General features: G+C 41.4%; 1 protein-coding gene across 2 annotated transcripts in view; it reads right to left on the bottom strand.

Annotated features, from left to right (window-relative positions):
* Positions 1 to 8,873, bottom strand: part of WLS (Wnt ligand secretion mediator) — a 39,713-nt gene extending 30,840 nt beyond the window's left edge. For both annotated transcript variants that reach the window (XM_085306370.1, XM_085306371.1), the window contains exon 1: positions 8,598 to 8,873. In XM_085306370.1, coding sequence (XP_085162496.1) covers positions 8,598 to 8,703 — 106 coding nt within the window. In that variant the 5' untranslated portion in view covers positions 8,704 to 8,873. The remainder of the gene's footprint in view (positions 1 to 8,597) is intronic.
* Positions 8,874 to 23,358: the final 14,485 nt, after the last annotated feature.

Below are 23,358 nucleotides of genomic sequence, written 5' to 3'. Positions count from 1 at the left end.
TTATCATCAGACAGACCAAGGTTTTCCGATTAGAATAGCGAGAACCTGAATAACATACTATACATATATATTTACTGCAATATGAAAGTTAGGATCTTTTCTTCCTCCATCTTTCCTGACCTTGATGCTGCAGTTTAATACAATGTTCTTGACAGCAACCTGTCATACAATCTTTATATTAATATTTTTTATTGTTAGTTACTGTTTCACAAGGCCACATGAAAGTCTTTTTCCTGAAAACAGCGACCTTTATATACAGAACGGCTGTTCACATAATTTTTTTGAGCAGGGGGTTGAACTAGATCTCCAGAGATCCCTTCCAACCTCAACCACTCTGTGAAATAGCAACCACACTCTGCTAAAAGCCCACTCTCCTTGCCAAAGGCATTCCTTTTCTGTATCATCAGTTGGCTTTGAGCTTTTATCAAGATCACAGCCCTGACTTGCCAAAGACTGTATAAAAATGTAGCAGGACTCCAGCCCACCCGGGACTCCAGCCCTGGTTAGGCATCAATCAAATACAATAGATAAGAAAAGAGGAGAAGGCAGAGGTTTACCATATGGCTCACAACTGCACAGCAAGTCAGCAGCAGAGCCATAAACACCTTTAAATAAAAACACCACACACACAGAATAGTCCCAACTTCTGGTACAGTGCCTTACCCATCTAGCTTTGTTGCTAGAAACAGAAAATATATCCTGCAATGTTTTATTGCCTTTTATTCTGCTTTTACTGAAATTGTAACTATATTGCTTTCAAAGACTGCATAAATAAGACTTGTAATTGGAAAAGTATTTTTCTTCCTTGTCAAGGCAGCACTTTTTTCATAAAATGGCCACCATTTCATCAATATTTATAACGGGACTTCACAGACATTGCTACGGCTGAACACTCCTGTTTACCTCTTTTCCAGTAGATTTCTTATTACTATATGTTTCTCAGTCCTTCTGGTCTCAGATCATAAAAAAAAAAAAAAATGTCAGGAACAAGCAGACCCTCCTCCCCGCAGCTTGTGGAGATTGCTGGCCTGAGATGCATCCTCCAGCCAGGCCTTCTACTTCCAAGGCAGAGAACAGACGCAGACTCAGGCTCATACCCTTTTCTGCAACACTGCCAGCTTCGGCAGTAGTTATCTTTTCCGCCTCCTTTGCAAAGTGGCAAGATTCCTGACTCAAGATTACTGCATGGCTCAATGAAAAACAGTACTAGGTGGCATAAACAGCAGCTCACACTTCTGCCAAACTAAAGACTACTGTCTCAATGCACAGAGGTGGGAATGAGCAGCCAGGACTCGGAGATCACTGAACTAGTGCTACTGTTGGTTTTTATTAATTGCTATGCTTCTGCTTCCCTCCCTTCCACCCCYCAAGTTTTCTATAGCCATGCAATATTGAGATAAATGTGTATGGGTTTTGCTTTGTGTGTCTTTTTTTTTTAATTTGCTCCTGAATGGTACACTGTGCAACTTTGAAAGAAGTCCTCCAGAAGAAGCTGTCTATGCAGCACAGCAACTTTAAAGTAACACAAACTGAAGATTTTCTTTCATAAGTAAATTTTCAAAGAGCCACTGTAGTAGCTATGCCAAGAACCTTTAAAAATGAAAGTGCAGTTGGGATCCCTGCTGTGGAAACAGAAGTCAAAGACCCTTGTAATGCTKCTGACTTCAAACACATATCCAGGTGCTTCTGGGGAATGATCTTGTTTTCACAGAAAAGGGATTATTCCCATCAGCCACAGGCAAGACTCAAAGCAAGAAAAACTTTTGAGGCAGTAGAGTACGAGTATACATATCAGGGAGAACTAGCTAAACGGCCTCCAAGATACATATACGTATGTATATGCCCCCCCCCCCAGCAGCAGGGACAAATATAAATGAAGCAAACACGAGCAGCACCAGTTCCATAAATGCATACATACACACAAAATATTTTACTTAAAAGAAAAAAGGTAAAACTGATTCACTAAATGCCACAAAGACATTTTTATCTTCTTCCAAGTCTTTCTCTGTCAATTTTCAACTCACATCAAATGCATTTCCTGCTCCATCCAGCCAAGATACAAAATCCCTGGAAACAGAGGTCTAAAACAGCAAGAGTGAACCAACATCATCCAATGCTGCTTTTAAAGAGAAGCTTTTCTTTTGAGTGACAGTCTGAAATTCTACAAGTCGCACGCTATAGATAACTAGATACTTTGAAACTGCCAATACTCAAATATGTAAAGAATTTCATCTGCATTTGAATACAAGGGATTAGATCCTCTTAGAGCAAATATATTAGCCCCGTATTTCACACATGCCAGAGCTAGCACTAAGGAAATGCAGTGCATCTGCATGGAGCAGATGTGTTACACCTTCTCTCTTCAAAGGGATTCTAACGCTAACATGAAAGAGTTATAACTTGACTTCAAAGACCAGAAGCGCTTTTTTACTGAAGACTTCCTGTTTAAAGCTTTATCCCTTGCAAAGAGTAGAGAGGCAACACAACCATCACCACTTGATCAGTGGTGTTCAGATTAAGTTTAAAAAACAAATCCATCTATTTAGGTGTATAACAAAAAGCAAAAGCAACGCACAAGTAGTTTTTACTTTATGCAGACTATGAAGCACTAAATTCCCCTTATGTTTATCTCCCAAGCTAACTGTAGTTTGCAAGTGATTCAACTGCAAGAAGAGCAAAAATGTTACCTGGTAGGATTTAGTCTTTACTGCCCCTTTCTCAAAGGCCTGAGCACGGAAGTTTCTGTCTGGGAACTGTCAATTTCTGGCACATTTGCCCATTCAGCTACAGTTACAACCCTTAAAAAGAAGAATTGAGTAGACCTAAACTAAATAGACATGACCTTTCATGTCTGCTTTTTCATCAGCTCCCAGTGCTTCTGCCAAGATTGCAGTACTAAAGGAATCTGTCTATACAGAGGAGTCTATTGGCATTCATGTCCACAGTACAGCATGGACCTATTCAGCACAACTTGCCCATCTTTTGGAGAGGCTAGCAATGAAAGAAAGTCAGGCATATAAAAATGGTCTTTGTCCTAGAATTCAGACATTCTTATTTAGGAGTCTGCATCCACTACCTTATAATCCAGAGCATTTCTCCTCAGGAGATCAATTCAGTCCTAAGAAGGTAATGAAATCCGAAGAAGGAAAATTAAATCCTGGAAACTCACTGCTCAGCAGCCAAATCAGACATTTAGATAATGAACTGGAATTGTTGATAGCTGCTCAGCCATTTAAACACATGACTCATTATCTCTCTGGGTAAGGCACACAAGCAGAAGTTCTATTTCCTCCAGTCAAAACARTTCAGGGTTTTTTCCAACCTTAAGCCAATGCAAGGAAGCAGTGAGCCTTCACACTCTCATATGCATCCCTCTCTTCTCAGGGGATTTATGTGCTAAAATAATAAACCTCCACTTTTTCTAATCAGTTAAATTAGTAAAATGTATGGTTGTATACTGGACTTCCAACTTATGCTCTATGCAGACTTGGCTCTATGCCTGCTCTTTGACTTTGTCTTCACTATAAAGAAATCCTCTTGAATTCAAGTCATCTCGATGGAATTGTAAAGAAAAACTGCAAATTGTTGTGAGGTGTCCTTGTAGTCTCTTAAGTAATTCACATAAAACTCTTCTCAGACAACTTTGCAGTGATTCTTTATTTAAGGGAAACAAAAACACAGTTTTGCAATGGATAGACTGCTGTCCAGAGCTCTGTTGCCTGCTTTGCTCCTGTGCCCTTCATTGCAGCTTGCTCATCTTCCCAACAAGCTTGGTCTTTACAACAGCCTCCCATAGTACCAGAAAAACAGCAGTAAGAAGCACGTCATATTACTTCAGTCACACAAAGCAGAGATAAAGCCAAAGAGAAAGTGGGACAATTTCTTAACCCTGGATCGTTATAACAGAGCAAGCCATTTGGTGGAGCACAAACTAGCTTCATAATAAATCAGCAAGCCTAGCAGAGTCAGACATCCCAGGCTGACACATCTGCCCAGCTTCTGTACTGGCCAGGGAGCAATGCAAAGCCCACACAGGCGCACAGAACGTTCGAGTCCCAGCAGCACCCATAGGCTGCTAGTGAGCTCTGAGCCTCACGGGACCCGCAGAGCTAGATAGCCTTACAGAAGGTGCCTGTCACTTTGGGATTTAAGACTAACACAAATAAGGTTCTCATCATCTCCATGGGATTTGAATGGGAAAGGTACAACTCTGAGTTAATTTCTTTTTAAGTATAAATACTGTATAATTTCCCTTGCATCCTGGATTTTTTTAATTATTTTTAAGGGGCAACACTGTCAACAGTTTTCCACACAGTCTACAGAAGAATATATTTGTAAATAAAAGCTGTTATTATAAAAAGCCACACAGACACAAACCCCCTACTATAGTCATCAAGTCAGATATACACAAAACTTCCAACGTGTCTGGCTGGGAGCAAGAAGGAGAGGACACAAGGTGCCTTAGCCCACCTTTGGCACCAAGACAGCAGCTGTGAGGTGACCTGTGCTGAAATGCTCTGGCCCAAACTTTCAGTAACAAGCCGGGTCAGATGCCTTTGCTGGTCCAGCTGTAAGCAGGTTTGTCTTTATGCCGAATACAAGGCCTTCATGAGCTAATCTCACTCCCATGCTGGCTAGCACAATTTAAAACCTGTATAAATGTGAAGACATCCCTGTGGGCAGCCAAAACGTGAGATACCTAACTAAACCCACCTACTACATTAAAAAGGCAAAATAATACATGGTATGCAAGGGTCCTGGAACTGCTGGCACAATTGTAAATTAGCTTTATTACAAACATTTTAATATTGCCTTGGATGCCAGCAGGAAGCATTTCTGGTTAAGCAAAATCATGCTCTCTCATAATATAGTTATGATACTGTTTATATCAGGAAAATGAATGTAGGGTTTCATTACAGCTAATTTCAGGGATCACATTTCATCTAGTACTCATACAACATAACTGGGAATATAACACATTATCCAGAAGTGCAGACTTTAAACAAGATACTTAAAACAGAGCAGACACCAGAAATTCTACACAGTGGTTTCAAGCAGCAACCCCAGTCATGGGCCAACATTTCTTTGCAGTAGTATGACAAAGAAACACCTTTTTGAGGTGTTTTCTCACTTTTCAGCTTTGCAAACTCCCAGGACTTGCACAGGAACTTTACCCTGATAAGGAATGAATCTAGTAAGCACACATTTCATTTTTTGGTCAACACACAGTTCTACGCAAAATCCAAGTGAGTGTCGATAAAAACCCTGCTTCCGAATATGAGAGCAGGCTACTGGCAATCTGTAAGCCTGATTAAAATTCAGATATTAATACAGTTGACTGTCTAAAACCAGGGAGAATCGGCACAACTTCAGAAAAATGAAGTTTTGCTGCAACTGTTCTATCAGATACCAATGCATTGCATTTGTGTATTTTGGACTTGAGAAAGTAATCTGTTAAAATAGAGCACTTAGTCATCGTTTTGAAATATGACCTAACACACTGCTAAAGGAAAGGGTGTTTTAGCTTTGTAGCTGGGTTCCAGTTGTGTACATATTTTAGTTTGTCTAGACCTGAATAAACTAAAATAACTAGATTCTCAGTGTTTGTGTGGTGCACTGGATCAAACCAGACCAGGAACACTATTTCAGTGACATCTCAGCTCTCATCCCACCTTGTAGTACAATACTCTGGAGAACAGCATTCTCCTGTCATTACTGTCAGAGCTCTGAACAGTCTGACTACTTCTGTACTGTTCCCCTGCCCCAGCCCCTTCCTTCAGGTGCTTGGTAGAAGGATGCCTGCCAGGGATTCATTTTTCATCAGATTCCTCTCAAAACACCACACGCTATGAACTCACTGCAGGCCCAGGGATGGGCTGCAAGCCCAGGGCTCAGTTCAGCCTGATGGGCACATCAGGATGGGCAGTTCAGAGATGGGCACAAGGGAGGACTCCAACAAGCAGGGAGTATCAGATCAGTCTTGGAGATACTGCTCACGCATTGCCTCCACCAGACATTGGGAGCCACATCACAACCAGTTTCCACACAAGAACCTGCAACTGTTAGCAGGCACCACGCAGGCTCAGGCTGCCAGCTAGCTAGGACCCATTGCCGGCTAGGACCAGTTTCTGCCCAGACAACACTGTGCCAGGGCAGCCCATTAACTCTTTGCATACATCTGAAGCAGTACACAGCAAGGAAGAGAGAAATTGGTTTGGGTAATTGATCACTGCAGTTTTGCCTGTTACAAAACTAGGAGTGGGATTTCCCAACAAGCAGTTTCACCACAATAACCCCCTAGGACTTGCCCTAAGATAGCAGATGCACTTATCCAACCACCAAAATTAAGCTACTCTCAGTTTGTGTGATGTGCTTAGACTCAGTGCTGAATTACTGTCCTCATGGTGAGGAGAGTCAGCCAGACTGGGCCTTGCCTACCAGAACCACACATACAGCTTTTCAGTGTTGCCACCAGGGGCTGGTGCCCCTCAGCATGGCAGTACTCATCCTCTGGATCCTCCAGGCCACACATCGTCAACATGCTGAATGCAAGATGGAAGACTGGAGCCTCATTCTTTCATCTCTAAAACCCCATAAGCCTAAATATAAATGCCTGTTTATCACACCTGGCCCAAGATGAGCACAGAAATGCTGCTTTCTGATTAACACCTTCCTTCTAAAAAACTTAGGTTGCTTGTAATAAGCTCACAAATGCAAGGCTACAGGAAACACACTTAAGATACACCCTTACAGACATTGACTCTAGGACAACACAGGCCAAGGAACTTCTACTGACGCTGATTCATTAGATACTAGTGCTCAAACTAGCTCTTAAAGATGCATGTGTGYGCGCACACACACACACACAAGTAGCCAACCCTCAGAGTCTTCAACGTTGGTCAGGCCCATTTTGTGTGGTTGAGGCCCACAAGGCTGAAAAAATGGGGTTTTAATCTAGTATTTGTCTCAGATCTCCCATGTGATTGACCAAAAGCGACAAACAGAAGCTACAGAATGAGGAAAGCTTACATTTTTAAAAATTATGTTTAGCAGTATCTACATGGTATTTAAAAATGACAAAGAGAATATCACAAATGCAAAACACTACCGGGCATCAGAAAGAGCCTGCTTCCTGGAGCATGGGTGTCAAAGTTTATTCAGTGTGTCTACAACAAAGATTATCTGGAGAATAACTTAACTTTATTTCCAAAATAAAAACTAACAAATTTTACCCATAGCATTTGCCTTTCCCTGAAAGGCCATCACCAACATGCAGTTACAGCCCTTACTGAAAATAGTCGCCAGGTATCAGTCATAACACAGAATAAGAATCCTTACAAAAGGAAAGCGAGTACTTGGGCAAGCCGATCTGCGGGCCAAAGTCGCCTCCAGCAGAACGAGCAAAATCAATCCAGCCACAGAATTCCTCCAGAGCGCAGGCAGCTCTTCTGGGYGAGAGCGGCCCAGGAGCTCAGCGGTGGAAATCACCGAAGTAGCGGGGTGGGGGTGTAGTGTAGTGCAACTCAGCTGTTTTCCACCAGGAATGATTCTCCAGGACTGCCCTAGCATCAGGATCTCCTCCATCTTTCTCCTTCCAATCCCCGTTTCCTTGCCCGAACCAGAACCACAGCCAGCACAGCCAGCCGGGTCGCCAACACCGCCCGAGAACGTGCTCCCAGCGGCTCCCCGGCCCGCCAGCACTAGCACGAAGGTTTTGCAGGGCCCCCTGCGAGACAACGCATGGAAACAACGGGGGGGGTTAAAAGTTTTGCCCGGAAGGGCTGGGCGCGGAGCGCCAGGCTGCCCGGCAAGCGCGGCGGCGGCGCGGGATCCCCGCGGCCCCGACGGCCGGGCCCCGCGCCCGTCCCCGCGGCCTCCAGCCGCCGCCGGCGATACGTGAAGGCACAACCAGGACCGAAGGATCCTCCCTGCAGCGCACCGCGAGAGGGTTTCCGCGGAGAGCGGAGCGCGCAGGGACAAAAGCCGGAGTCGCCCGGCAGCGAGGCGGCGCCGGCCCCGCGGCCGCGGCCCCCGCCGCGCTCGCCCGCGGCCCGGCTGCGATGCGAGCGGCAGAGGCTGCTCGAGGAGACCCCGCGCAGCCATCCAGACGCAAACCACCGCAAACTGGAGACAATAACTGCACTCCTGTCCTCTTCTGGAGGAGCTCCCACTCGTTTTCCTATTTTTTTTAATTGTTATTAGAGAAAGCGATGAGGTTTCCTCCTGCAGTCGAGTCGGAGACCGAGAAACAGGGAGGGGGCGAAGGTAAGAAAGGAGTGAGGAAAGAATAAATAAATAAAAAAAAAAAATCAACTTTGCAATGCAAAGCTTCCTTGTGCGATCAGTCGCCATGCTGAAGATCCCCCCCTTCCTCTTTCTTTAAGTACATACTGAAACCAGGCCAAAAAACTTTTTTTCTACCCCTTCTTTTCTTGTAGGCACTAGAGTGAAATGTGCACAAAGAGGCCCATGGAGCTGTGTTTTCTTAACTACAATAGCAGGGCTAATTAGATCATAGAAGCAAGTCAGTGATACTGTAACAAGTAGCTAAACAAGACGAAAGAGGGAAGGAAAAAGTTTGCACCTTTAACACTTACCAATCAGACCTCCCACCAGAAAGGCGATGACTTGGAAAATCAGCAAGATCCCTCCAACAATGCACAGCTTTTTAGTGCTCATGTTTTCTATAATTGCCCCAGCCATTTTTGCAGAGATTTCTCCCCCCGCTTCTTGCTTCTGCTGCAAACTTCAGGCTCGGAAAGTGCCGCAGGGATGGGAAGGAGGCAGGCTCAGCACTGATTGCCCAGGCAAGCCCAGATCTGGCTCCCCCTCTGCCGAGAGCTGTGATTGTGGCCGGTGCTCGGCTGCATGTGGCTGCTTTAAAGGAGCAGGGAAGCGAATCACATGATACCCTCCTCCTCCTCCCCCTCGCCGGTCCATTCAGCGGAGCGGCAGATCGCGGGGCCGGCCCCGCCGGGCGAGCCCGAGCCCGAGCCCGAGCCCGAGCCGCGGCGGCCCCGGCGGCGAGCCTGGCCCCTGGCCCGCTTCTGGCCACCTGCGCGCCGCGCCGCGCCGCGCCGAGCCGCGCAGGTGAAGGGCAGGAGCAGGCTCCGCGGAGGCGGCAGCGCAGCCTCCCCGCGGACGGGGCCGCGCGCTGCAGCGCAACGCCGCAGCGGCTCTGCGCCGCCGGAGGAACGAGCGAGCCGGGGCAGCGCAGCCCCGGGGCAGCGCAGCCAGGGGAGCAGCGACGAGAAAGGCGGCGAGGGCGCTCGCTCCCCGCGCGGGCGCGTCCGCCCCGCCGCCCGAGACGCGCTCCGGCGTTTTCTCGGATTTCTTCCCGTCCCGCCAGCTAGCAGGCAGTGCTTCACCCTTCTCCTAACCCTACTTCCACTAATCTCATTAAGGCACACCAGGCTTTCCTTTCTATTATTATTATTAGAGTATTGTTTCGCTCCATTTGCCTCTGAATTTCAGGCAAGTGTCGAGCATTTTCGGCAATGTGGATGCTGCGTACGGTACCGCTATGGGGACGTTGGGGATGCTTCCGGTCCAAGACAGCTCACACATTCCCATGGAGGACCTGGAACGAGTTCACTACCCCCCACCACCTTCGGTGGGTTTTAGCACTGGTGTCTTTCACTATTTATGGGACACCACTGTGCTATGCTGCCCTGCGTAGCATCCTTACACTGATTACTGAATATCGTCACGTACAATTAAAACTAGACTGGGAATAGCTGCAAACACTCTTTGAGAAAAAACAAGCCACAGAAGGAAACAACTGGTTTCAGGCAGGAAAATGTCAAAATGAGAGATGGCTCAAATATTCAGAGGCACAAACAAATAATAATCTGATACTAGTGTTCAGTGAAAAAAAAAGTTTAGAAGAAACACAAGCAAAAAGACCAACAGAAGTCACACACAGCGAGATTGCTAAGTGTTGGCAATGCAATATGTTAGCCACAAGTCCAAATGTCCAGGCTTAAAGTAACATGGAGACAATATCAGTGTCCACATGTACATTGGCTCCAGCGTAATGAGCACTGTATGCACTACAATAACACAGGCAGCAGAAACTGCGGACACTCCAGGATCAGAAAAAATGAATAAAACAATCAAGGAACAGTAGAGAAACAGAGGCCTCAGGGTTTGCCTAGTAAAGAAAGATCATGTTCCCATGGACTTTCTCCAGACCTTGACCATACAACATATAGTCGACATRAGGAGGTACATACACACTGCACGTACCAGAGGTCTGTTGACGGATGCTTCAGAAGAGACGCTTTTCAGGAAGAGGGAAGATGCGTGCCGTGCCCCTGCCTAGGATCAGGCCTCGGTCACTGCACCTAACATTCTCTGCACCTTCTCATGACCAGAAAAAAAGGGTTGCAGCTTGGTAATTCATGTCTTCTCTCAATAACGTAGGTAAACTCCACATCTGAATTTACAACCTAGCACTCCAGGTTCATTATATTCAAAATAACACTTACGTGTCAGACCCCCAGGGTGCCATTAGGGCCAGAGGCAACTGCAGAGCTGTAAAGCAAACACTGGAGACCGACCAGTGATATTAATGAGGTATTTTGGATCACATGTTAAAATGTGACACTACTATCATGATCCAGAATACAAGAGAGGCCATTCGAAAAGGACTGCACAAGTGATCCAAGATGACTAAGCTGGTCTTCAAGCACTAGACAGCACTGAGTCTTTGGCTTCCAAAGTCATTCTGAAAAAGTAAGTGAATCAAGCTGATGTGCTTTTTTTTTCACATGTGATCTTTTCTTGAGCTTCAAAGCTAAAAAAAGTTCAGAATAACTCTAGATAGTTTGTGATGGTGAGATAGTCCAATCTTCTAGAATATATGAGGTTTAACCCTTTTTTAGCTTACTGTTAGCTTTACTTTTATGTTATGACTTAAAAATAACATCCCATGAACAGATTCCTTGCACTTGCACTCATAATGAATCCTCTAGAATCATGTACACCGATGTGCGTGCAAGATCAAACCCTGTTAATAGCTTTTTGCCAAGTAGCTTTTTTATATTGATTTTTTAAAAAAAAAAGATCCCACAGAGAACAATTGCTATTAAAAATGCTTATTTTGAAATAACTAACCTAATACTAATTTTTAGGGTGTCTAACAATTTTGATTTTATGAGTGACTTCTATCACTGTTTTTTATGTTTGAAACAAAACTTTTGAATTACATGGATTCCCTTACTTTCAGTCTGGAAGATTAGAAGAAAGTCTCAGAGGTCCGGGCTACCCTTCAAGCTCCCACAGTTATCCAAATACAAGGACCCCTGTGTCTGAGCATCCTTTGGAGCCTGTCCTTTACAGTGACTACATGGCCAGATCTTCTGCTGGCAAAGAACATCCTTAGTCTCTCTGGGGGGCCACRCAGGCATAGGCCGTCCCATCCCCACCTCGGGGCAGCACTCAGCTCCCGGGGCGCACTCAGCCCTGCCCTGTGCCACACAAACGCAGGGGCAGCGTTTCAGCAGGGCAGATGAAGCTCTCACACCGCAGCAGAAAGTCAAGCCCTTGAGAGAGCAACTGTGGGAGTAGCCACAGCACTAGGCACCACATGCTGCAGTGCTGGAGCTGTCTTTCCTCCCAGTAAAATCAATCTGGCTTAATGACTTTACAAATGTTACACAGTGCATTCTTCTGCTAAGATCCCACCATAATCAAAAAAAAAAAAAAAAAAAAAAAAAAAAAAAAAAAAAAAAGGAAAAAGAAGAGAAGACGGTGAAAAACAATACTTTGCATTTTTAGAGTACTCTCTATCCCTACCACACTCCTACAGCTTCAATACCACAAAACTTAGAGACCTCCATCACATGTGCATTGCAACACCTGTCAAAACGGGGTACAGAGCAACAGTGTAGAGAGTTGGGACCTCTTTTTTGCAGAGAGTGGACCATGTTCAAAATCTCACAAAACTGACCYACAGTTTGTTAAAATGTAAATCTCTGGCCATCACTTTTCCTTTTCAGCTGTTTACAAATCAGAATTTCTGTCTCTACAGTCTCCAAAACCATTCACCTGAGAACTCATGTCTTTGCTGCTTAATAATTTTTTCCAGACTGCCTTAGGCTGTTTTGAAAGCCTCATCTATTAAAATACCGATCTTGCAATCAGCTCCAGGCAGGAGGCTTTCCACAGAGAACGCTTTGCAGCATTGGGCCTACAGCCCAGATTTTCAAATGATTTTAGCTGCTTAAAGAGGCAGATAAGGGTTTAGGGGGATTTTCACAAGCTCCTAATTTTTGGTGCTACATATCTATTAATTTTTGCTAATTCAGTAAGTTACTGCAAAACTTTTAGAAAATCTCTCTGGATGCTCAGTTTGCACAGAGCTCAAACTCTCCGAAGTTTCAACATTTTCTACTTTTTCACATGCTGTCTCATTTCATTTGGGCAGTTATTAGAAATCATTAGGAAAAAATGCTAGCTTCAGAGGTAATTTTCAAACACACATCTGTAAAAGAAGGACATACACTGCAAACACAACGTAAAGGCTTGACAGAGAAATACCTATGGCCTGGAGTACGATGTAAAATGACATGACCATAGTGATGATTTTTATCTTTAAAAAAACAAAACAAAAAAAAACCCCAAAATTATTTGGACTTATGTTGCTGCATGTAAGTCTAGTATTGAACTTCGTCGTTCCTGCTTTACAAAGACAAGTCTCTCACTATCAGTAGCACTGTTGTTTATACCAGCACAATAGTGGGCTCTGACCCCAAATGTAAAATACCAAGTAACAGTAGACAAAAAGCTGATCAAACTACGGTCATCTACAACCAGATACATACTTCTGACCTCTTTCTTGTACTTGTCTACTGTATGTACAATGCAGTATACAACATAACACCAACAGACCTAGGGAGATTAAATGTCCATCTCTCAGAAAGGTTACAGAAGTTAGCTAGCTGACTACACTTTTGGCTCTGATCTTCAGTTTGTAGGCTATATTTCTTTCTGTGGAGGCCTTGTCTGATGCCGTGACTGCAGCTTCTTGTTTTGTTTGGAAAACACCAAGCACAGTTTGGAATACACCTAACAAATTACAAACTTGCTTCTTGTAATAAATAATGTGGAGTTTGCTCTCATGGGGGAAGGACGATGTAAACATTTAAAAACACTACTTACTATTAGTACTGACTGATTTCATAGTTGATTAAACGTTGCCTTTACAAATACTGCTAAAATGGAAAATTTTCTCATAGAACAGGAAAAGGGTGTTTTGCATTATTTCCAGTACACAAAAGGTGGGAAAATTTTTCTCTGTGTAAAATAATCCTTTTCCATGGTTTGTAAAGATACTCAAAGGTAAAATTTAGTGCAGCATCCAACCCCTAAAAAGGGTCCAGATCGGTGAGTAGGCAGAGATCTACAACTTGGAACTGCCCATTACAGTTAGGATTAGGAAGAAAGAAATTGTCAGAGTTGCAGTATTTCATTCAAGCAAACCCTAATCAATGTAAGTATCTTGAGCATTTCCAAGCTCCACTGTAGTTCAAACCTAAACATTTACAYACTTAATACGAATGAGGAATTAACTTCCCGGGAATACATTTTATACACAAATAATTGAAAAATAAATTCATGTTTCCTGACTTTTTTTCTTTTCAATGAAAAGGTTTATATTAACAGTGAACTGGAAAACATACTGAAAATTCAGGTAAACACCAAATGCTTTTACAACAATCTGACAAAGTAGTATTGTAATACATATATTCCAGATTTATCTTCCATTTTGTGAAATATTCTGCTATTTCCTGCTCCGCTAGAAGAAGGCCATACAGAATTCAAAGCCCTGCAAATGTGTCTGCAGAGTAAGCACAAACCAGCAAGTGCCACAGAAACTCAGGTATGACGAAGCAAGTCTTTCACAGCCTAATTAATTGGGGTATACGCAACATTAATTAGGACCAAGTCTATGCTACAGAGTTTTTCAGCACAACTTAGTCTGTTAGGAACATGAAAAAAATATCACACTCACTACCTGACAGAGCTGTAGCAGCACAATGGGCAGTTTTTGTCAGCTTGGTGTGTGCCATTTAAGGAAACGGTATCACCAAGCTGGCAAGAAAACACCTAGGTATATGATGCACCTCCACGAGGGGGCTCAGCCAACACAGTCACAGCACCAAAGATTCTTCCATTTTAGGCAACCCCTAAACTGAGACATCAACACAATCTCATTTGAATATTTTTTTGTAACTCATCACAGTTATCTCACTCCCGACTTGACTACAGCTGTCCTTCATTCATGTCCCAAATTTACACAGACACAGGTCAAACATGCTAGAGAAATAAAACGTAACAGATGCACTGTATTTCTTGCTATTTCTCCTCCACGTAAGCTGCAGAAAGGGAATGCAGTCACCTGTTCTACTATTTCTCTATGTGAGCACCAGGCAGTTGTGTACCTAATTTCTAAGCTCTATTTTTCTCAGGCCATTCAGGTTTAAGTTGAATTTTGCTCCTATTTCCAGCTCTGGGAATTTACAGCTAGATCCACACTTAGGCTCAGGTTTATATATATATATATATATGTATATATATATATGACATCTTTTACAATAAATGCCATCTAGCCTGCTAAATGTCAGGTCCTATCGCTGGAGGAAGTATTCCGTGTCCTTCAGTCCCTCACCTGTGTGACTCAAAGCTCCATCTCTGCAAGGCACTGTGGACTCCTAGTATAAGTTCTTTCACGACAATATGGCAAGAAAAAAAGGAACACAAACTCAGCAAAGGAACTGTCTAACCACCATGATTTTAACCTTAAAGTACACCACAACCACAAATACCTGAGGAGAGCAAAACACCCATAACCATACATTTCCACAGGCCTGTTCTTACCCAGTGCATACACACAAAACTTGTCAAGAGTTAGTACTGGTTGGGTGGTATCCATCTCCTTTAAGATCTTTAGAGCAACTATCTTCACTGACTATGGCTCTGTCAAACGCTCTGTTCTATTCTTCCTCACCAATTCCTGCTTGCTTCAGCTTAACTATGTCAGAAAAGCCATTATTCATTGGGTGTGGACCAGCATTTGAAAAACATTCAAAGAGAACAGCCCTAGATAGATTTCTTGATAGCTTTCCTGTGATATGCCTTCAATCAGATGACAAAGCCTTTGTCACATAATGTAAAGCCTGAAATGCATTAGAATAAACTTTCAATAGGGGCATTAAGGCTTCCATTCAGTACGTAAGACAAAACAGAGCTCATAATTTGACAGAGAACACATTTTAGCCTGTCAGACTGAAAGTGGAGACTTGTGATGTCCTGAAAGAGAAGACTATAATAGTGCAACAAAATAATTTATATTTTATTTTGTTTCCATTAAGGGTTGTTTCAATTTGATTTTTAAGTTTTATTTATAGTCTCTACAATTACCTTATGGTCAAAACGCTCAAGACCTCAAAAGCAATACTGTGGAAAGCCTAAATTTTCAGCCTTTTAATTAAGCTTAAAAAGCTGCCTCTTTTGACCATTAATCCAATTACCAAGGTGCAAAGTTTCTGTAAGAGGATATCTGAACAACTCTAGGGCAGATTAATCATTAGTCCATCACTAAATTTCCAATTTCTTCCATCCAAACCTCTTTCATGACATAATGATCATCTAGTAGTAAGTACAGCTCCATTTGAATTCTTCTGTTTGATTAACTGATCATCCGAAAAGTCCGAAAAGGTTTTTCTCATGAAAAGCACTCCTTGCTTCCCCTCCTCTCCCACAGTTTTACTTCCCAGCTCTACCTAATCCAAGCTCAAAGCCACATAATTCAGGTCACTTGGAAGGTTTTGCTAACATTAAATTGGGGCTTGACAATATACAATGCTGAGCTGGTCTAAATACACTGTACCAATTCAAATTGCATTAYTGTATTTCTGACAAATTAATTCTGTGCTGTCAGACTTTGGAGCGAACCAGTCATCATCAGCAAGTTCTCCTTAGCCTCTCATGGCTTTATTACAGACCATTTTGCTAGTTGTTCTTGCCTCCTTCTCAGACCTGGACTCATAAATGCAAACCTGGACTGCTGCTCTTTTTCTTAGGACCATCACTCCAGATGGGCCTTTCTATCTGCTGCATGAGGTCCTAGCCTCAGCCACCTTCCCTCCCACAGAATCTCCTACCTTACATCAAGCTTCTGCAGCATTTTTTTCCCTCAGTCACTCAATGTCTCCTAGGATTTCTTATCTTATGTTGAACTTCTACATCAAACTCTTTCAAAGACTTGTCCTTGCTGGAATCTCCCGTGATACTCTGGCGTTATATAGCTAGAATCAAGCGCTAAGCCAGAATCAGACTCCCTCAAGCAGTATGTGCACTGTTTGCTTTCCTCTGACTCCCCTTCTGCCTTAGCAGGCACTTGATCCAATACTGCATAGATAATTCCACACACCTTGAGTCAAAATCAGCCCCTCACAAAAAATAAAAATATGTAATACTAACAAATTCAGCTGTCAGAATCCAGGAATCACCAGAGCTAACTTTTCTTCATAGAGACCATTCCAGTCTGCAATTTCTTTATCTACATGCCTGTGTTTTCTTTCACACCAGTGATGGAAATTACTGGTATCTGTTCCAAAATGGTGCCATTGGCTAAAGGGCCTCTAAGGAAATCTGCATCCAAGTAGGCACCATGTGCAGGAGCAGTTAAAGATCAAATGGCTTGAAGCATACATTCAGCTTGGGAGGCTGCCTTTCCCCTGGGTTTGTATCCTCCTCCTCCTCCTCCTCAAAAAAAAAAAAAAAAAAAAAAAAAAAAAAAANCAGTAATTTTACTAATAGATATGGGCATTTCAATATTAAAAATTATGTCCAGTCTGCTACCCCAAGACAGTAAGATTAAAAGAAACGAATTCCTTGTCACAGCTAATTGTACAGCTGTTTATACTAAAATTTTTACAGTTCTATTAGTGTTCAGAATATGAATAATCATTTTAGAGGGGTTTCTTGTGAAAGCCTTTTACCATTTAACTTGGTCTGTTATACTTCCATATACATTTCATATACTTACATATACTTTCATATTCCCATGAATTCAACCTATTTTAAGTTTAGCCCTGAGGACTGAATTGACAGATGCAACTAAATTTAAACCACAGCTATTTTTCATGAAAAGTGAACAAATGCACGTATGTTGAGCACTTGCGATTGTGGTACCTGCTTCAGAACTGCAACATGAAGGAACATGCTGTAATTCAATTTTAGTAAAAGCCAATGATGTTAGTTAATTAAGAAGGCAGAGGCAGGAGAAGTTTGATTAAGTTCCAGTTGTAACAGTATTGTAACATTAGATGAAAAAAAAAGAAAGATAAATATAATCTAGCTTTACCATTTCATACTTCAAAGTCTTGAGAAATTAAAGTTAAACCAAACCTCTCTATATACCCAGCTAGATTCCTTGTGAGACATTCTCAAAATATAGCCTGAAAACAAACATAAAGCATGTATTAGTTTTAAAGATCTCCTAGAAAGAGACATCTGTTTTGAAGAAATCACAAAGGACTATTGCCAAAACTATCCCGTAATAGTTATGAGCTGTAATTTGACATTTCGTTTTAGATACACATTCCTCCTGCCAAGTAATATCATATTTTTGCTTTTGGCATAGAAAATAAAGAGAAGAATATATCCAAGATGAGTAATTTAGCACAGTGTAATCAAGACAAGCTGCCCCATGGAGTAGGGACTGAATTAAAGGAAGATTTTTTTTTGTCCTCTTAAAATAAAGAGTGTGTGTTCTATAAGGAAAATGTAAAAAGAAAAAATGGTTTTCTTGTTATTTTTCATTTGAGCTCAACTTATTCCAAGAGCAGATGATTAAAGGTGGGGTGGCTAAGCCTATTATTGCTTCTAGCTGTGTTCCTTAGAGGTTTCTACCATGGTAGATGCACGTCCCATTCAAGAAACCTGTTCCTCAACTATCCCAGTTCACAGCCTTAGCATATTTATGTTAACTGCCACTGATTCCAAGCTACTTCACTATATTGGGTTATATATGAAGTCATTCAAGAAGCACAACTCAAGATCCCAATCCTGCTAGGAGGTGATCCATCGCAGAAGAGTATAGCATACAGCTGGCAGTAATAACTGCCTCAGTTGTCACAGATTAATCCACCTGTAATTGAGTTAGGGCTCTATGTTCCTGGCCAAATGCCTTGTAACTAGAGTAGTAAATCACTGTCTCTGTGTCACTGCTTATTGTACCATCTTTTCGCTGAGATAAATAACAAAAATATTTCATGTGCATATAAGCAAGAGGGTCAAAGGATTTTGCATTAAAATTAGAGGCTTAAGTTAACTGTGTCTTTCAGCAACTATTTTAGACTGACTAGAATGAGGACAGCAGGATTTATCAATGTAATGATTCACGTTCATATGCAGCAGTAGTTTGAATTATTAGTGACCCCAACAGTCTGCTCTGTCCTTCTGTTCCCAAATGCAAAGCTGGCAAAATGGCTGCATCTCAGCTGTCCCAGTTAGCAGTCCAGTATTTTTGGTGAACCTACCTAGATCAACTGTAGAGCAATATCATGTTACATTACCATAGATAGACTAGCTAGAGCTTGTCTATCAGTATTCTTTGAGATCTCTGTTCTAACTACAAGACAAAATTATCTAGATACTTTTTAATATCAACTTCTCTCACATTCTATATTTTAACTAGAATAATCTCCTTAGTTTGCTATCAAGTGTTTATCAGTACAAGCCCATATCTTGATATGGATTTTGTGTGTTATTTAATTGACAAAACAGGTTTCTGAGAATATACTTTGCAGGGAATAAATATATTTGTTAAACTAGCTATTATTTTTAAGAGATCTTACGATATATAAAATTGCATCAACATAAGCAAAGGAAGCAGATTACTAGTGAAACGATGCATTTAAATATTTCAGTGTAATTTGTACCGTAATTAAGCTAACACTACCAAATGATATAGTATATGCTGATAAAAGAAAACATTTTAATTATTTTACAATAGAATCACAAACATTTCATCTGGAAAAGACTGATTTGGTTATCTCGTGCATTGCAGTCACTGAAGAATTTTAGGCAAGTGTGTATATACTAGTTCAAGTGATATAAGCATCCATTTTGACAATGTTTAGCATGTTAGAATTAGGAGTATGCTTAGACCTTTTCTGAAGTAAATATTTAGAGAAAATAGTCCCCCAAAACAAAGAAATGCCTTGAAACTCGTAAAACACTGAAGACTAAAAACGCATCTTTTTAACTAAAAGTTGGCTGTAGGGACTCATGGAATACAGTGAGATCAAAAGATGAGAAAAGCAATCTCAGTTCCTCAACTCCAGTGCTGATAATGATTTAAAAGAATGAACGGATTTCTATCAGAGAACTCTCACAGCAGACAAATAAGATGCCCACTTCTCATGTAAAGATCACAAGAATGGAAAAACAGGCAGAAAGCTGTAATACCATATACTCCTTCTTACAGAAAAAAAAAAAAAGATAATATATTTTCAGGACATTTGATCCTGTAACAGTAATAATCCCTGCCTACAAGAATAATGCAAACCATTTAGAATGTGTCACAGTTGACCAAGTTTCCTCTTAAGAGAAAAAAAAGAAAACTGAAGTCATTGTCCTGGAATGCACTGAAACCTCTTAGCATGAGTTCCTGAAATATTCATGAACATTTATAAAATAGCAAACTTTCTGGATAGTATATTGTTTAGATGTAACATGTTATGTACATGCCATCAACTGAGCTGTAAAATACATAAGAGGAAAGCTTTTTACGGGAACCAAAAGAAGTAACAGGGACTTGGAAATTCTATCTTCTGGCTGCCATAGACCACATAACGTTGGTTAATTCAATCCCTCGATTACTCATCCTTGACTGTGAAAAGTCTTATGCAACCGAGTGTTCACTAGTGCTCATTAATGAGTAGGTCAGAATTTTGAGATGAGAAGATGTACTAAAAAGTATAAACGATTCATCAGTAGTATAGGAAACACTGAACTCAGTATTTAACATACCAACTGAGTATAGTTTTTAACATTAACTTTGCTATTAGGATGCATGTGTAGAGCAGTTAAAACTGATATGCATGAGGGTCAGATAGTCCTGTACCACTGTCCAGTCGGATGAGCACAGGTAAGAGGGGAAAGGACTAGGTGGACTCACCTATGAGTATGTGTCTGACAAGGAGCAAAGAGGCTTACAAAGCCTTTTCTGAACCACACCATGAATATTCAGCCTTCTCAGACTACTCTTAAATTTTTGTTATATTTTGAAAATTCAGAGACAGGCAGCATTTAAACCTCAAATTCTTATGCTAACCACCATGAAAAAGGAAGAAATAGGAAAAAAAAAAAGAAAAAAGAGAAATAAGTAAGTGAGCTTCAATTGCAGATATGCAAACATGCGGCAGTAAAGTGGACGCTGTCAATATTTCTGGTCATTTCTACACGTGAGTTTGTTTCTCATATTATTGGGCTATGTGCTTCTGTATGGGCAAGTCAGGAACTTACCCTGTGCAAATTAGTCCTGTTTAAGGAGGTTAGGAGTATAGAACACAGCAACTTCACATTAAGTGCTGAAAATAAGGGCTAAAGAGACCACTGTTGAAATGTTTACATATTTTGCAAATACCTAAATATTTGGAGAACAGCAAAAGACAGTGCTTGGCATAAGCAGAAAGAAAGTATTTTACCTTATTACTTGTTAAAGCAGTTTGTAGTACCACATAATGAATCCAGGTTAAAAAGAATACTGCAGAGGAAGAAAAAAAGGGGAGGGGGAGGGGGGAAGGAGGAGGAAATTGTTTCCGGATGCAGTAGCCTTAGGCTGTTTTTCACATTCACTGATTGGGTTACTTAAAAGTGTAACTCATATAGCTACTTCTTCCAGGCTCTGTACTATTCTCTGCATAGCAGGGCACAGCTTTCCTACAAACTAAGTGTGAAACAGGCTGAGGAATTGATCTGGCTGGAAGATAATGTTCTGCTGGGATGGGGATGTAGATTTTTGTTTTTTCCAGCTGGATTAATTCCCCATCTGGTTTATCATGAGGCTGTGCAAACGCTTGTACAAATGTTTCTGTGTGGTGAACTTSGTGAGGAATTCACTGAGGTTAAAAATAAACAGGGGGAGGGAAAGCTAAGTTATTTAACTCTTCTAACCCAATTCACAGGGTAGCACCACAAACAGTTTTACCAATGTCACACTATGACACAAGGAAAAGCAGGAGGGCTGCTAAATCAATCACTGTTAGCAAAGGAAATGCCCCTCCAACACGGCCTCTGCTGCAGCGCCTGCAGAGGGAAACGTCTGCAGAACCACAGCTAGGAGCAAGCTCGGCCAAACAAACCCTCCCGCCCTTGACAGTTTGGTTCTCCCTTGTCCCACCCATTTGTGCTGCCATGTTGGTAAGCAGAAAGCTGCCAAGCTACTGTGAAGTGCTGCAGTTCTGCTTCCTAACAGACACCTTTCAACTCTGAAGCTTGGCACTTGCCCATCCTAAGGCAGCAGATCCCTGCTGCTGGGATTTGCACTGGCCTCAAAGGACAGCAGTTAAGTACCATTCTGCCCCAAGGGTCGCTTCCTGCCTGCTTATGCTGTGAGGATGAAACGAGAATCTAAGCACAAAAACTCTGGTTCACCCAGACAAAAGCTCGTGCATGAGTACTTTCATAACACAACCTCCTCACTGACTGCTTCAGACACAGGATGATGGATGGGCATCAGCTTTCTGTGCATTTCAATATAAAATAGGTGCTCTTTCGGCTTGCAAGGCCAGGCTTTTTCCATCCCTCTTCCTTTTACCGAGACCACTCTTCCAAAGGCTCTTACATGACAGAGATATGGAAATAGCTATATATCTGGTGATGGCCCTCACATACCTGTTTAGGTCAGCCAAAAACATCACCTAGACACCAGGTGGCAGCATTAGATCCAGATAGAAACAATTGAGTTCAAAAATATTTGTATCTGGAATATTTGTTTGTTGACTTGCAATAATAATAATAATAATAAACCCATGTATCGTAGAATATTCATACAGGCATATTTTTCCTCCTCTTTTTTTTGATCTGCTAACTTATTGTTGCATAAATGCAAGTATTTCTGGAATGAAAATAAAGTCTCATGTGTTCAAGTTAGAAGTCATTTCCTTTAAATGAGTAAATGATACAGCTATGTAACCTAAGAAGTTAAGAGCTTTTTTTTATTATTATTTCTTCATTGAGTTGGGTGACTTTGCTTCTTCTGTATGTATTTGAAAATAAAATCCAATAGAAACTTCAGCATAATGACCGAGGCACTAACCATTCTGAGCACTAGCTCAGAAGAAGCAAACACCACATACTTTTACCATGACATGACTATGTGTAGTAGCATTCTCTGCACAGATACTGGTCACAAGTCTCATGCTGCAGATAACATTCTGATTTGGAGGTTTGTCTGTAATTGCTATTTCTAATGAGTGTAGCAACTTATTTTGCATTTAGTTATTTTAAAAACAGCAATCAGCCTTCTTAAACTTTGCTCCATATAATTATTTGAATTTTTGTAATTTATATGTAAGTAATATAGAGTTACATTCTTGTACTGTTTCAGAGAGCTTGTCACCATCTCACACTGTTACAACAATTAGAACTTCCTAATATCTACAACAAGGAATGCAGACTGTCCTTGAAACCGAACTCCATCTGGTACAATGAGAGACATATTTTTTCTTGTGCAATTGTTTCTTATACATTTTGCATTTCTGTCCAGGTATACTTACTTTTGTTCGCAGTTTATGGTTCAGTACAATGGCTATTACAGTTACTTTGTTAGACTTTTTCAAATCAAACTTAGCAGAAATTTTTAGCCCAAACTTCTCATTGCATACCATCATTTTATGTATGCAAAACAAATAGGAATAAGAGAAATTTATTTCTTTACATTTGTTTTGTTAGTATTTCTGACTATTTCATGACTGAAGGCTTTATCTTCTGAGGCTGTTATCAATAGCTACCTCAGGCAACAGAAAGAAGGAAATTGAAATTTTTGAAGTGAACATTCATCCTTTAAAAAAAACCCAACTAATAATCAAGCATGCCTGCCAAAATATCTGAATTTTAATGCACTTAAGATATTTTAATCATGGAACTTTCACAAGGAAATAGATACAACAAGCAAAAAGGTATCTGTTAGAAAAGGAGAAATAAGGACTCCTGATCCATTTTCATCATTGACATTGAGATTCTGTTGTTAGCTTACTCCTTCATCCTGCACCAACATCTGCATGTGAGAGCTCTTTTTCCTAACCTGTTGACTTGATACATGGTGGGAAGTTCAGGGTG

Source organism: Rhea americana, unplaced genomic scaffold, assembly GCF_003343005.1.
Source record: "Rhea americana isolate MKP2758 unplaced genomic scaffold, rheAme1 scaffold_239, whole genome shotgun sequence".
Lineage (NCBI taxonomy): Eukaryota > Metazoa > Chordata > Aves > Rheiformes > Rheidae > Rhea > Rhea americana.
This window is presented reverse-complemented; position numbering and strand designations above follow the sequence as displayed.